At 36.8% G+C, this 13,215-nt stretch overlaps 3 protein-coding genes and 1 long non-coding RNA gene across 6 annotated transcripts in view; 2 read left to right on the top strand and 2 right to left on the bottom strand.

Annotated features, from left to right (window-relative positions):
• LOC133527766 (ejaculatory bulb-specific protein 3-like) overlaps window positions 1-5,248 on the bottom strand; it is a 184,637-nt gene extending 179,389 nt beyond the window's left edge. Inside the window, exon 1 of the mRNA XM_061864930.1 lies at window positions 5,238-5,248. The gene's annotated coding sequence lies outside the window, so the exon portion shown is untranslated. The remainder of the gene's footprint in view (window positions 1-5,237) is intronic.
• LOC133527767 (uncharacterized) lies at window positions 1,641-3,482 on the top strand. Its single transcript, XM_061864931.1, has 2 exons — window positions 1,641-1,998; window positions 2,228-3,482. The coding sequence occupies exons 1-2, from the start codon at window positions 1,957-1,959 to the stop codon at window positions 2,609-2,611; spliced, it is 426 nt and encodes a 141-aa protein (XP_061720915.1). The 5' UTR covers window positions 1,641-1,956; the 3' UTR covers window positions 2,612-3,482.
• Window positions 3,801-12,137, bottom strand: LOC133527768 (uncharacterized). 3 transcript variants are annotated; one of them, XM_061864933.1, is made up of 4 exons: window positions 12,110-12,124; window positions 11,879-12,032; window positions 7,615-7,849; window positions 3,801-4,575 (listed from the first exon to the last, which is right to left on the bottom strand). In XM_061864933.1, the coding sequence occupies exons 3-4, from the start codon at window positions 7,645-7,647 to the stop codon at window positions 4,384-4,386; spliced, it is 225 nt and encodes a 74-aa protein (XP_061720917.1). In that variant the 5' UTR covers window positions 7,648-7,849; window positions 11,879-12,032; window positions 12,110-12,124; the 3' UTR covers window positions 3,801-4,383. The 3 variants fall into 3 exon arrangements, with proteins under 3 accessions (XP_061720917.1, XP_061720916.1, XP_061720918.1); XM_061864932.1 differs by having other exon boundaries at window positions 11,879-12,137; XM_061864934.1 differs by lacking the exons at window positions 11,879-12,032; window positions 12,110-12,124 and adding an exon at window positions 9,977-10,055.
• On the top strand, window positions 10,227-13,199 carry LOC133527770 (uncharacterized). Its single transcript, XR_009800912.1, has 3 exons — window positions 10,227-10,475; window positions 12,022-12,123; window positions 13,087-13,199. It is a non-coding gene; the product is annotated as an uncharacterized LOC133527770 (long non-coding RNA).
• The last annotated feature ends 16 nt before the right edge of the window (window positions 13,200-13,215 follow it).

Below are 13,215 nucleotides of genomic sequence, written 5' to 3'. Positions count from 1 at the left end.
TAAGAGTTTTGATGATCATCAGTGACTGACTGAGTGAGTCAGTGATGAAATCGGGGTTTCTTAGATATCAATAAAATCTAAAGTGTAAGAGCTATGCAATAGAAACCTTTTATTTAATAAGTCCACTGTTGACATCATATTCCGAGAATTTTGTTTATCTGGGATAATCTTAACCCAAGTTATGAGGGTTCAAAAAACACGATGAATCGCTTCGAGAAAATGTAGTTAGTGCTCTTGCGCTTCGCTTGGCTCGTCTTGGCGGAGACACTACCGTGCCCCAGATATTAACGTTTCGATCTTAATCACGGAACCCACAGCTTCCAAAAATAAACACGTGACCCTGTATCACATACCGAGCATTATATTGTATGATATATGGTACATTGTATGTACAACCTATTGACCCGCGGAGTTGGGCAATGAGGTCAAGTCCGATCGGCATCCGCGGACAAATTGGAAAATAACCTCGTCGTAAATAACTCGCTGTAAATGCTTAATGTTCTTTGCCTATTCGTTCGTATTGTATAAACAGGTAAAAGTTTTGAAAAGATTTAACATGACTACAGATAATTATGAATAGTTATATAGACATGACACCTCAATCATCAAAATTTTAGCAGTTCCTTATTTCGCCGAGCTTACAAGATACTCCTTAAATAAACCTGTTTTCGTTATAGTAGAGTAAAAAAACTGTCAAGTGCGAGTTCGTTTTAGTCACGCACCGAGGGTTCCGTACAAACTTTGAACTATCTCATGTAACTATAAAGGCATAAGAATTTTGATCAGAATTACCTATACAAAAGATATACTAAGTTTAATTGTGTACAGCGCCATCTATCGGCAAATTGTCTATGTCGCGTATGTTGGTTTTTCGAGGATAATTTTCTTTCATGTGAACCGATTCCAAAAATTGTTCTTTTATTCGAAAAAAGTGTATTTAATGTAATCTCATCGAAATTTCAAGTGTAATAAACAGACATAAAGTGGGCTAAATTGCTAACTGAATCCAAAAATGTTTTTTTGTTAATAAAAGTTACCAAGATAGAGGTCTGATTATATTTTTCCTGTAAAATGTATGGTAATATAAGTATATATACCTACTATGTAAAATTTCACAATTTTTCTTCGGTAAACTTCACATTTTTCTTTATAAATTAATTTTCTTTTCAAAGACAAAGTTAAAACTATTTTGGAATGTACTATTTCAGCACTTTCAAACGACACCCCACATGATCTTAGTACATGGAAATTTTACCCTAGGTATGGATATATTCTATAGTTAATTTAAAAAAATACTTTCGATATGTCTGGATTAGCTAAGTAGGTAGCTTAGCTGATGCCGTATTAAGTGATGTGACAGACAGACAGATGGACAGACGAACAGAATCGCACCATAAACCTTTTGGTAAGGAACGCTAATAATAAAATAGATTGCAAACCCCTATTTGCACAAGTATTTACAGCCAATTCAGTAGCCAGCCTCAAGCAAAATACTACTAATGATACGTTTTAACTCCTAAACAAGCCTCGTTATACTAATCCACAGTCATTCTTATTAATCGGCGTGCCTCTAAATGGTTGGAAAGGCGATCAGTTTGTCTCTCTTCAATACTTAACAATAAAAGAGACATCGATGCAATGACGTGCCATTTTTAGAGGTAACAACCTTAGTTGCGACATGAGCGGAGGAGGTAACAGCGTAGTAATGTTGACAAACAGTCAGTCTTTCGCGTTTGAGAGATGTATTTTATTTAGTTATATAAATAACAATCAGTTTTGTGATCAATGGAGCATCTTCAATATTCTCGGTGACATCACGCACTAAAGGAGACCAACTAACTTTAATTGAATGCGACGAGGTCTGCTCGACGCGGCTGTTTCCATCCGACTCCGCTTGCGACACTCGCCTGAATCGCAGTAAAATATATTCAAAACTCTTATCGATATTGACAAAACATGACTCAATACATCGCTGGCTTGATCTGCGCTCTAGTCCTGGTGAGTTTACATAATCTTAACTAATATTTAACGTCTATTTACCTCTCAGAACCTATACGGCGAATGTCTTTCGCGTTTAACCAATGCATTCGTTGATAATCGTAATGTTATGGCGTGATACTTTAGCTGAAAAGGCGTAACTGCCAATATAAGTTATATAAAAATATGCCGTTTAGATTCGGTCACTCGATATCAAACCAGTTTGGTGACTTATTTGTTTCTATTGCAGGCCGCTTTAATGGTCGTCTGGTTGGCTTACTGCATGTTCGTAAGAGAACGTCATAAGGACGAGCATCATTACAACATTTCGGATATAATAAAGAGGAATACGATACTGTCAGAGCTTGAAGCTTGCGAGAGTACAGAAGAGAAGAAGAGTGGGCTGGTAGCTGGTGTATTTATTCTACCGTCGCGCCATAAGCATAAGGAGAAGGAAAAAGAAGATAAAGACGATTACGGCAAGAGGCCAGATTACCCGGAGAGTCCAGTGCCTTTACAGCTGAGCACGGAGAAGCTAGTGGAATTGTTGAACGACAGTGAGAAAGACGATGACTTTTATAAGGACGGCACGCTCGAGATAGGCTCTAATGCGACTTATATTAGTGACGTTTAGTTGTTATTATGTAGGAAGCATATCTCTTCCCAAAAGCCGTGTTTTCACTTAGTGTCTGAACAGTTCTGAGCGAGCAATCGTTCGTTCGTTCGGTAAATAGAAACAGTTGCTCCGATAGTAAATAGGAAGAGCAAATATTTGCTCTAAACAAAATGTTTGCTCAGAACACTAAATGAAAACGTGGCTTAAGAAGGCTAAGAACCAGTGAAATCTCAACATACCGCGTACATTGAAAATTGAAATTTCGTTATTAACCTCACAATCGCTCGAATATGCAAACAAGAATATCCAAGTAGACGGGAAAGGACTAAGTGTTTTATGGTTATAGCCTTGGTTTATAATATTTTGAAATCTCCAGTTAATTCACAAAATAAATTAAGTATTCTTGCAAATAAATGATATTAAAAAAAATTAAAAAATTCTCGCACATTGTTTTAAATGGTGGTGCATTTAATTACTGCATTAAAATATAAAATAAATATTAAGCGATTATTGTGCGAATACTAAAGTACTTGGACGTTTTACTAATTGAGCCGATGATTGAAGCCATGCTGCTGATGTTTAATTGCCATTGTGTATTATATAGTCAGTGACCAAATGTTGTAAGTTACTATTCAAAACATATTTCACGGATGCATGTTGAGATTATTGAATAAACACCTAACTTGCACTTAATTTGGACTCTCTGTATGCTGCACAGGCAAATATTATTTATTAGATATGTATTTTAGTTATAATATAACACATATACATAATATAAATAAGCAATACTACAGGTAAATTATATTAATTATCACGTCTCAAAGTTACTAAAATATGAATATTTTTAATTTTATAAAGATTTGTATAAAATTAAAACCAATATTATAATTTTCTCTTTTTTATTTTTCATCTTACATTTATAACCCCTGTATTAAGCAAAATAACATATTTTCACACTATTGCAAAAAATTTGCTAAAAATATCAGATAAACATAACCAATATTGAATTAACTCATTTAGTAAAAATAAAACATATATATAAGCTATAAATGTATTAGGTACTAATAACGATATAGGTAACAGATATCTGAGACCGGTAGAACAGGAAAAATGCGCAATAACGGCATTTGATGTAACATTGTAAGGCTGTGGTCACACTGCGAGCAGCTGCCCGCGATCGAAAAGTTTGCCGTGAAAAATACAACTGCGAGCGTACAAAACTGTTTATCATTTACGAGTATACAGAATAAATACATTGAATTGAATATTAATTATAATATTAGCTTGAAATAAAACGAAAAAATATATATATTGAGCAATTAAAAATTAGCTCTCGATAAAATTTTGGGCAATTCGAAATCTCGTTTCCAAAGATAATGGGCATACCTATTACAAAATATGTCACGACAAAACTGCGCGAAAGTTTTTTTTTAAATTTAATAATTAACGTTTAAGAGTCTGCAGCAAGCTCGGTTCTTCATACAGACGTAGTTATGCTTTCATTTTAAAACGACTTGCTAGATTGCTCTGAAACTTTGTACCTACAATAGGATAAGGTATATTACAGTTTATGTAACTTAGTTTAAAAAATCAGCGAATTAAAGTTTTTGCACATAAACTAATTACAATCATAGATATACCTCATGTCATTGTATGTGCAAAGTTTCATTACAATCCAACACGTAGTCACATTGAGAACGAAACTCCGTTTGTATGCGAAGTTGAAATTCGGCCGAGCTTGCTGCGGTTTCTCACAAACTATCTTTTAACTTAAAAATAAATTAAAATGGTTAGTTGGTAAGATCTTTAATCCCGTCGGCCATTTTGTTGATGACGCTGCGCTCGGTGGGCTTGAAGACGTGCACGACAGCGTCGCTGGCGTCGCTCAGCGTCTTCACCATGTCGTTCCAAGCACCCTTCATGGACTCCATGATGTCGCGTTTCTCGCGGACGGGCGAGGCCGACACGAGGGCGAAGAGGACCTATTAAATATGAATGGGTCTTGTAAGTAATAAATACATTGCATAGGACAAGTGTCAAGTTTCTACACTAAAGAAAGACCCCTCTACAACCCCTCTGGTGTTGCAGGTGTCCATGGGCGGTGGTAATCGCGTACCATCAGGTGATCCGTCTGCTCGTTTGCCTCCTGTATCATAAGAAAAGACCAAGGCGAACTTATCCCTATGATGTCTCTTTCAGCTGACAGAGATCAATTAAAATGAGTTAAACCTTTATTACCTAGCATAATGTTCAAGTAGGCAAAGTTGTTGTTTAACTCCTCATGCTTTGCTAATATGAATACCGGAGCGAGTGAAAGATACAAAAATTTAACTGCGAGCGTAGCTTCGGTGCCGAGAAAAACAATTTTTTTCACCACACCAACGCGAGGAAAATATACTAACATTACAATTCAAATTTAAAAGACCTTTTTAAATTAAATTTAGTTCAAAATTATCACTCAAAAATCAATTCCAACAGTCAATATGAAAAAACAACTCAAAGTATTCATGAAATGACTTTGCTAATCTTGTGCATAGAATATTCTTATCAGTTTGCAGAAAATAAAGATCCTTTACGAGGTAATGTGGTTAAAAAAAATGCCTTTCCATTTCTCAAAAGATACCCAGACGGTCTGATTTTAAATTTGGAAGTACTTAAGGATGACTCACGCTAGACCGGGCTGGGGCCGGGCCAGAGATTCCGGCGCTTTGTTTTCTATGGAAAGCTTCACGTGATCACCGATCAGCCGTCATAGAAAATGAGGTATCCGACGCCTCTGCCCGGCCCCGGCCTGGTCTAGCGTGAGTCATCCTTTAGTTCGATGCAATTTTGGGGTAAATTAAAATCATGGACACCTTATATTTCCATGTTTTTTTAATTATAGAACAGGAAAAACACAGGAACAGGAATTACTTTTATAGTTGTCATTTCTTTTGAATTATTTTTCTCATTGCACCCACTTTCGAGAATTTCCTTTTTGCCCTATGGTTAGAGAATGCCTTAAGGCATTAAGTCCGCCATTTGTACTTATTTTTTATTGTGCAATAAAGTTTAAAATAAATAAATAAAATACCCTGGTGGTACTTTAACACTATCTATGTATTAATTTGTAAGGGTGTTGTATAAATTACAGGGAAATGAATGGGTGCTTGCAACTGTACTATATGTTTACCACTTAATCAAGCGGTTGGCAAAGAAGTTGTGCAGTAATTTTCTAGTACAGTGAGCTGCAAAATTGCATGGAGAAATTATGAATTAATTAATTGATAAAATCGCCATACACTTTTGCGGCTGATCGTACAAGTAGAAAGTCGTTAAGTTTCGGGATTAAACCTAGTTTATTTATTGCACATTTACCGTTTTTCTTTTTTGACGGTGTGGGAATACTGTTACGCATGGTCCCCCCTGGCCTGAGGTGGACCCATTTTTGGGGGGGGTGAGTGGGACTCTTACCTCCCGGCTCTTTCCATTCAGAGAGGGGGAGGAAAAGCCTTACCTACTGTAGGTAGTAGGTAAGGCTCCTCCTCCGCACACCGGCATTTCCCACAATACTCATGTCGTTCATTCCTTCGCCTTTTTCCCGTTACGCGGGGTCAGCTTTCTCAATCACGCGACGCCATTTATTCCTTTCTTGGTTGTCTTGTTCGTGGAGTCCTTTCGAATATTCGTCATCTAAGTTGTGTGGGGCCTTCCACTTCCCCTCTTTTTTGTAGCAAATTTTAACCACGTGATCGTCTGGTCTTCTCATTACGTGGCCGTACCATTTTAGTCTAGCCGCAGAAATTTTATGGGTTATGGGAGCCAATTTGAAACTCACTCTCGTATGCCTATTGCCTATCGTAGGACCGGCAGCGCAGCATACACATTTCCATTGTATTTTGCTTCTGCTCGTGAGCCTTGGTTATCGGCCAGATTTCACATCCATAGAGTAAAGCTGGCCTCACGGCAGTTTTATATATTTTTCCTTTGGTCTTAATAGGCATTTTGATATCACATAAAATTCCGGTTAGCGTACACCAGTTGCTCCATCCAGATGAGCATTATGTCCGCTTCAATTATCCCGCTACTTAACATAAGGTAGTTTTGAAAATTGCAACAATCTACTAAACTTTCTCCAGTAGCAACAGTAAACAAGATTAGTAAGCGTTGCTGTAGCGTAAGTCTTGCCAAAGAATGAAGTGCTTCTAATTTAGCAGATCTGAGCTAAGTACCTATTTTATTTTACCCCAATGCACCTTAATACAAATTAGCTTCACTTATTACCAACCGCCTCAGTTAACCTGAAGACATATCGGTAATTTTATTTAGTAGAATTAAAGATACTCGGCGTACTCGCCCAGTAAAGGATCTAGCACCCGTTTTTATGTCAATTTGAATATTGGCACATTTTTGTGGTCTTTTGGCATGTTTTAATTCATGCTCGATAGGAGTTCCGAAGAATTTTGGTTCGATGTCGCGTTTGCCGAAATTTAATTTGTCCGAATGCATTTTTTAAGCTTTTTAAAATAATTGAATAGAAATCATTAGGGTATGTTAGGTTTATATTCTTGTTATTTCAGTTTTACGCGGTTTTTGAAAAAAAAAACTTTTTTGGTCAAATTAAATTTTGGCATATGAATCGAACGAACATTCTTCCCGAGTACCTATATAACACACACACACACCTTACAAAAACACGAATAAGAGATATCACAGGTATCTCGGGAATAATTGCATACATAAAAACGTTTCATTTAACTTATTTACAAAAGTATTTCGTTTTGACACACAGACAATACAATAGACACCGTAAAACCACCCATCTATAGTCTAGTACTTCAATTATGACCCACAAGTTTAACCAATCATATTTTTGTTTTCTTATGATATTCTTCATTTTATAAAAATAATTGCCTCTAAACTGTGATACTCAAATAATATTCACGGCTGGCCTAAACCAAGACATCCGAGTTCGTTTTGGACCAGTTGCGATTTTTTAAACTTATAGTTGGGTGGTTTACTGCATTTAAAGGAATACTTACGATGTACACCAATATTGTTAATCGGTAATCCATGATTAAAGATATCCTTAAACACAGGCAATTCAGTCAAAACAGAAGAATGCTCAACAGTGTTCTCCTTTATGTACAGCAGGCCCGAAGTTTTAGCCACTACTGGTTCTGGATACAATGGATCAACAGGATGCTCCGATTTTGCCCGTATCACGCACGTGTGTCATAGTAATCAGCCGACGAAATTGCAGGACAATGGACGGGGCTGGAGCACAACAACCAGTGATGAGCACGCGTGTATTACTCGATATATCGCGGTTTCAATACGATATTAAAATGATGTTTGGATGTCAACTGCAGCTGCATTACTGTTGCAGCATCGGTGTTGCTGCTATTGTGCCTGTTAATTACCTTGATTAAATGAATGACGGAATGAACGTGATAACCGCAACAGTAACGCTGCTGCAGTTGACATCTGAACGTACGTTAGGTATTGACATATATCTAAAGGCCTTACGGGCAATAATAATGAAGCCAGTATAGCGGTGTCACGCACACGAATTCGATCCGATCGTGCAGTCTAACACCACAACGCGATTGGTTGATGAATAAGCATCACGCGCGCGATTGGTCGCAACTAGTTGCGTTAGACTGCACGATTGGATTGTTTTCGTGAGTGACACCGCTTAACTAGCACCATTTCATTTCATTTCATTTCATTTCATTTATTCAACATTAAAAGTCATGTGCATTACAGAAGATGTTAGTTGGATGTAGTCAGTACATGACACCCGGATAGGCCCGATATATTCTTAGTGCCCGTTAGGACCGACCTTAGATATATGTCAATCAATGCCTGTAGGCATGTCCCCCGTACATAACAGCTTCATAACCACTAACTAGTATTGAAACTGGACAGGGCCAAAAATTACAGCAATTAACCATTAATAGGTACGCATTTTTACTGTGCCATCGCAGCCAAACCAAAAGTAAAACTTTTTTTTTGTAGTAGGTAAGTAGGTTAGTTTCGTCAGGTACCTTTAGATATCTGAAAGATAAATGCAGAAACAAGAGCCCAGTGCAGGCTGCTGGTTATGTAACTTAGCTTTGTACGGGGAAGAAGTCTCTCTTTGAGAAGAAGACTTGAAATTAATCTAATAATGAGGGCTTTAAGTACATACATACCTATTACTTAGGTAACAGTAAACTGTTAAATACTTGAACCCCGATCCTTGTCATTAAAAATCTAAGTAAAATATAAATAGCCCCTGGACATATGTATGTGCCGTTGCTCTCATGACGCAACCATACCTATTCCATGAACATTAAAAGACCTTTTTAAGTGGAAAAGTTATTGCGAAATCAATGTGAACGGTTGTAAATCTTTGATTTTTATGATGGTACGGTATTGCAGCAGTGGACATTACCTACTTCTGATTCTGTTTATTTTATACAAACATTAGTGTTTAACATAAAATGTTAGTGTTATCTTTGCCGCACACGGAAAAATTATATTCCGGACATTTGGAAGGCGTCGGTACGCGGGACCGGAGCCATCTTATTGTCATTCTATTCTTTTAATTTCTAAGGCTAATATAAAAGTAAAATATAATAATAAATACAAAAACAATACACCGTTAACGGAGTTAACGTTACTAAAAACTATTCAATTCCGTTAATTCCAAAGTATGGCATATTTATTAAAAAAAAAAAAATGTTTTATACACATATTATAAACGTATAAAAAAAATTACTAGATAATTTGGGCATTACATTTAATTCAATCAAACAATTGAAAACTGTGTGACATGTTAAATGTCATTTGAAACATCGATAATCTGAGATACACTAATCAATATGTAAGCAGGCCCTCAGGCAATAAGTATACACGCTTGTAAGGGCCTTATAGGATATAAATAAATTATTGATTTTATCCGAAATGGAATTAATTAGAATACCGATGTCTTTGAGAAAGTTACTTAATTTAACCTCAGGAATGCACCCTTGAAATTAACGGAAATAAAAAACACAGTGTACATTTAAACACGCAGTGTCCAAGACTACCGCCTTCTTCATCCGACCCTTGAGCCAATTATCTAGCGAGAGTTTCTCAAGGTGTTGGTCAAGATTTTTCGTTATGAGACCGTTTGCTGGAACTACTAACAGGACAATGATCGACGAATCAATCCCCACATGGCGGGTATCTTGTGGGCCGTACAAGTACTGTAATTATGACTGCTTTTGTAAATATTCTCATGTAAATTATGTTATGAGGGTCTGATGTTTGAAAATGAGACGATACGTATGTTAAGAGTATATATGTAAGACATCAAATTAATATGAAAATAGATTTAAAGTTTGATATTAAAATAATTCTATGGATTCCACTCACGTATTTTTAGTCACTCGCGCGACATGTTTCGGAGAGCCTAGGTCTTCTTTCTCAAGCACTAAGGCCGGCGCCCCACTGCAGCGCACGCTATGTACACGACCCACGTTCCTATACAAAATTTCGTGGGCTTGCCCACGGTTTGTATTAAAACGTGGGCCGTGGATGTAGCGTGCGTAGCAGTGGGGCGCCGGCCTAACAGTGCGAGCAGCGTTCAGGGCGGCCGTGAATCGCGTACTCAAATACGTGAATGTATTCCGTAGAATTATTTTAATCATAGTATGTCTCACGACAGTTTAAATTCTAAAGTTTGAGTTTGTTAAAAAATTAAAATAAATAAATAAATGGTCAGTGTGACATAAACCGGTCATGTTCATCCATCACTTCGCCACATTAGCTACGCACGAAGCAGTTGGACACACGACACACCTGATTATCGGGGTGGCGAGGCAGAATGACTTGTGACCATCATGGGGGAAATCAGAGGAAGTGGATCGTTACGGTAACTTCGCAATACACATTATTTATAATATGTTTGTTTGGAAAGCTTGTTTAGGAGAGAGACGCGTCGCTAAGATGTAAAAACTAAAAGATCTGTATTTTAGAGTCACTTTTTCGCACAACACTAATAACACAAGAAGAATAACTCTACATGTACTGCACAACTTTTGTAAACAAAACAAATTACTTTGATTTGCGTGTTTTATAATAGTAGTCATTACTGTATTGTAGTATGACGTATATGTACACGGTGTAACATAAGGAACCCGGAAGATTTTAACAGTGTATTCCCTATTACATTTAAAGACTAAAATGTCTTTTCTGGATTTTGGCTAGTTTCAAAGTTAATACCTACTTAAAAAACCTCTTATTGTAACTTAGTGCAAAACGCCTTTTTGATGGCGATGATGCTAATGGGGCGTAGTCTAACTATCCTTATTGATAGATGTCAAAAAGTGACAAGTAGCACTTTGTAAAAACTGGTAGGCAATAACGAAAAAAAAAGTCAAATCATGTTACAATTCCTTGGAGGTCAGGCGGAATTACAAACTCCTTGTCATGGCATGCCGAGCCTTGCGTGGGGAGTCAGACTGTCCCGAAGTTGTTTCTGGTCTCGTGCGCCTGTTTGTTCCGGACGTCCCGAGAATGGCCCTCAGACCACGACAACGCGACCTGTTGGCCGTGCCGCCGGCGCGCACCGTATCGCGCAGGAACTCGCCGCTGCCCCGCGCCCTCTCACTGCTCAATGCGCTCCTGGCATCGACGCCTGAATGCGATCTATTTGCTTGGCGATGGGCGGCAGTGTATAGTGAATGCTTGAGATTCTGTGAGGCGATGGATGCTAGGTGCTCTACTGTCCCAATTTAATTGTTTTATAATTGTTAATACTTATAATTATTAGTTAGTTTAAGTTTCGTGACGCATTGGTTCAACTGTAATGTCATGTAAACATTTTTATCAATAAAATAAAATAAAATAAAAAAATAAAAGTCAGTTTTTATGTTTAACATTTACCTACTTTTTATGTACAAATAAATACATTCAAAACTGAAAAAATTAAAACAAATAAAATATTTACTTAAACTCATACATTTTTTTCCTTCTTTTGCGTAGTTAAAAACTTTTGGGTTCCTGGTGTTACACCGTGTATAAATTATATCAATAAATAGTAGAGGCCCTCCAACACTGGAGGGCTTCCTCACTTTTTCTTTATAAAGAATAAGTCTATTTAGACAGATATCTAGAGGAACCAAAGTCCAATGAGAGTTTGTTAAACTATTTAATATAACTGATGCTTGAAACTTTTTTTAAATTGTGTAGTACATATTAATTAAAATAAAAAAATATCTTGTATTTCGACTAGCAAAACTCTACCGATGTCATTGAAATAGACTATAAAATTACCTTTTAGGTATATAAAAACCGTAGGGGCCCCTGGATAATGTTGTCTGAAGTTGAACAGACCTTCACTTGTTATTCTGATTGCGTAGCAGTAAAACGACTATCTTACACGAACCAGTCTCCACATGATCTATAATTATCCACAGATGTCACGATCCTGAGAACACACGTACGTTGGTTTTCAAAGACGACGAACTCGGTAAAAAAAGAGAATAGCTCTAGTCGACCGAATACCTAATTCAATCAAGGTAATTGACTTGCACCGACTCGTCCCCCAGCCGACGCGAGACTCAATGACTTATGACAGTTATGAGTGAACGTTGTTATGACCTAGCCAAGAATGATTGAATGGATAAGTGAATAACATTAAACATACCTACTTCCAATTTTACAACGCAGTAAAAGAAAACAGGATAGGTGTGGCTTTCGAACTTTATAAGATTGTTGTCGATTTGATATTGATAGATACGTTACTACTTACTTACACCGCATCTCGATAATATACATGTAATATACCGGCAAGAGGTGTCAAAACAACTTCGATTTGTAAGTCCGAAACAGCCTCCATGAAACATTAATTGATGCAGCAAACTTCGGATTACGTCCAATTGATAAAAAACTTTTCAATATTCCGAATGGGCTTTGAAGCAATATAAATTAAAGAAAATTCTAATCCTTATTGAATGATAATTGAATATTATACAGGTAGTATTTTCCTCGCAATGGGTTTCACCATATCCCAGCGAGGAAAATACTACTATGATTGGATACTAAAAATACGTTATATATGTCGGCGGCCGATCGTAAGATCAGGCAGATCGTGAAATTCCTGGGCATATCGTGAAACGTGAAAATCTTAATCTCGTTCCCATAGTCGACGGAGTCTTTATAGTTTGCCCTTCTAGCATCTGAAGCAACCTAACAAATCTATCCTACCTATCTATTAGTGTGTTACTACCGTCAAAACATTACACAGGAACATTACGATCTACCTGATCTTACGATCGGCCGCTGATATATATGACACGTTAAACTATTTATATTTGTATAAGTCATAAGTAGATATTAATGATTATAACTTGAATAATTTTCACTTAAGACAGTTTCCTTACGAAGAACAAAATAAAGTTACCGAGTTTCGTTTCAGTTTATTACTTAAGTAAATCTCACTCCAAAAACAAATTAATTGTACATACACTCATTATTTTTAGGTTTTCAGGTGCTCATTGCTTTTCATTCATCCACAAAGGAATATTTAAAGGAATGTGTCGTGTTATTTTTTCCTGCATTTGTGCAATAAAGTTTAAATAAATAAATGTGTAACAGGCCAATTCGTTCGT

Source organism: Cydia pomonella, chromosome 18 (genome assembly GCF_033807575.1).
Source record: "Cydia pomonella isolate Wapato2018A chromosome 18, ilCydPomo1, whole genome shotgun sequence".
Taxonomy (NCBI): Eukaryota; Metazoa; Arthropoda; class Insecta; order Lepidoptera; family Tortricidae; genus Cydia; species Cydia pomonella.
The sequence above is the reverse complement of the archived record's forward strand: the minus strand, read 5'-3'. Positions and strand labels throughout refer to the sequence as shown.

What these genes read in the sequence shown, in the direction of transcription:
- LOC133527767 (XM_061864931.1), top strand. Translation starts at nt 1,957, where the DNA reads ATGACTCAATACATCGCTGGCTTGATCTGCGCTCTAGTCCTG. An exon ending in TGATCTGCGCTCTAGTCCTG is followed by an intron (nt 1,999 to 2,227) that starts GTGAGTTTACAT and finishes TTTCTATTGCAG; the next exon opens with GCCGCTTTAATGGTCGTCTG.
- LOC133527768 (XM_061864932.1), bottom strand. Translation starts at nt 7,647, where the DNA reads ATGGATTACCGATTAACAATATTGGTGTACATC. An exon ending in TAACAATATTGGTGTACATC is followed by an intron (nt 4,576 to 7,614) that starts GTAAGTATTCCT and finishes CATATTTAATAG; the next exon opens with GTCCTCTTCGCCCTCGTGTC.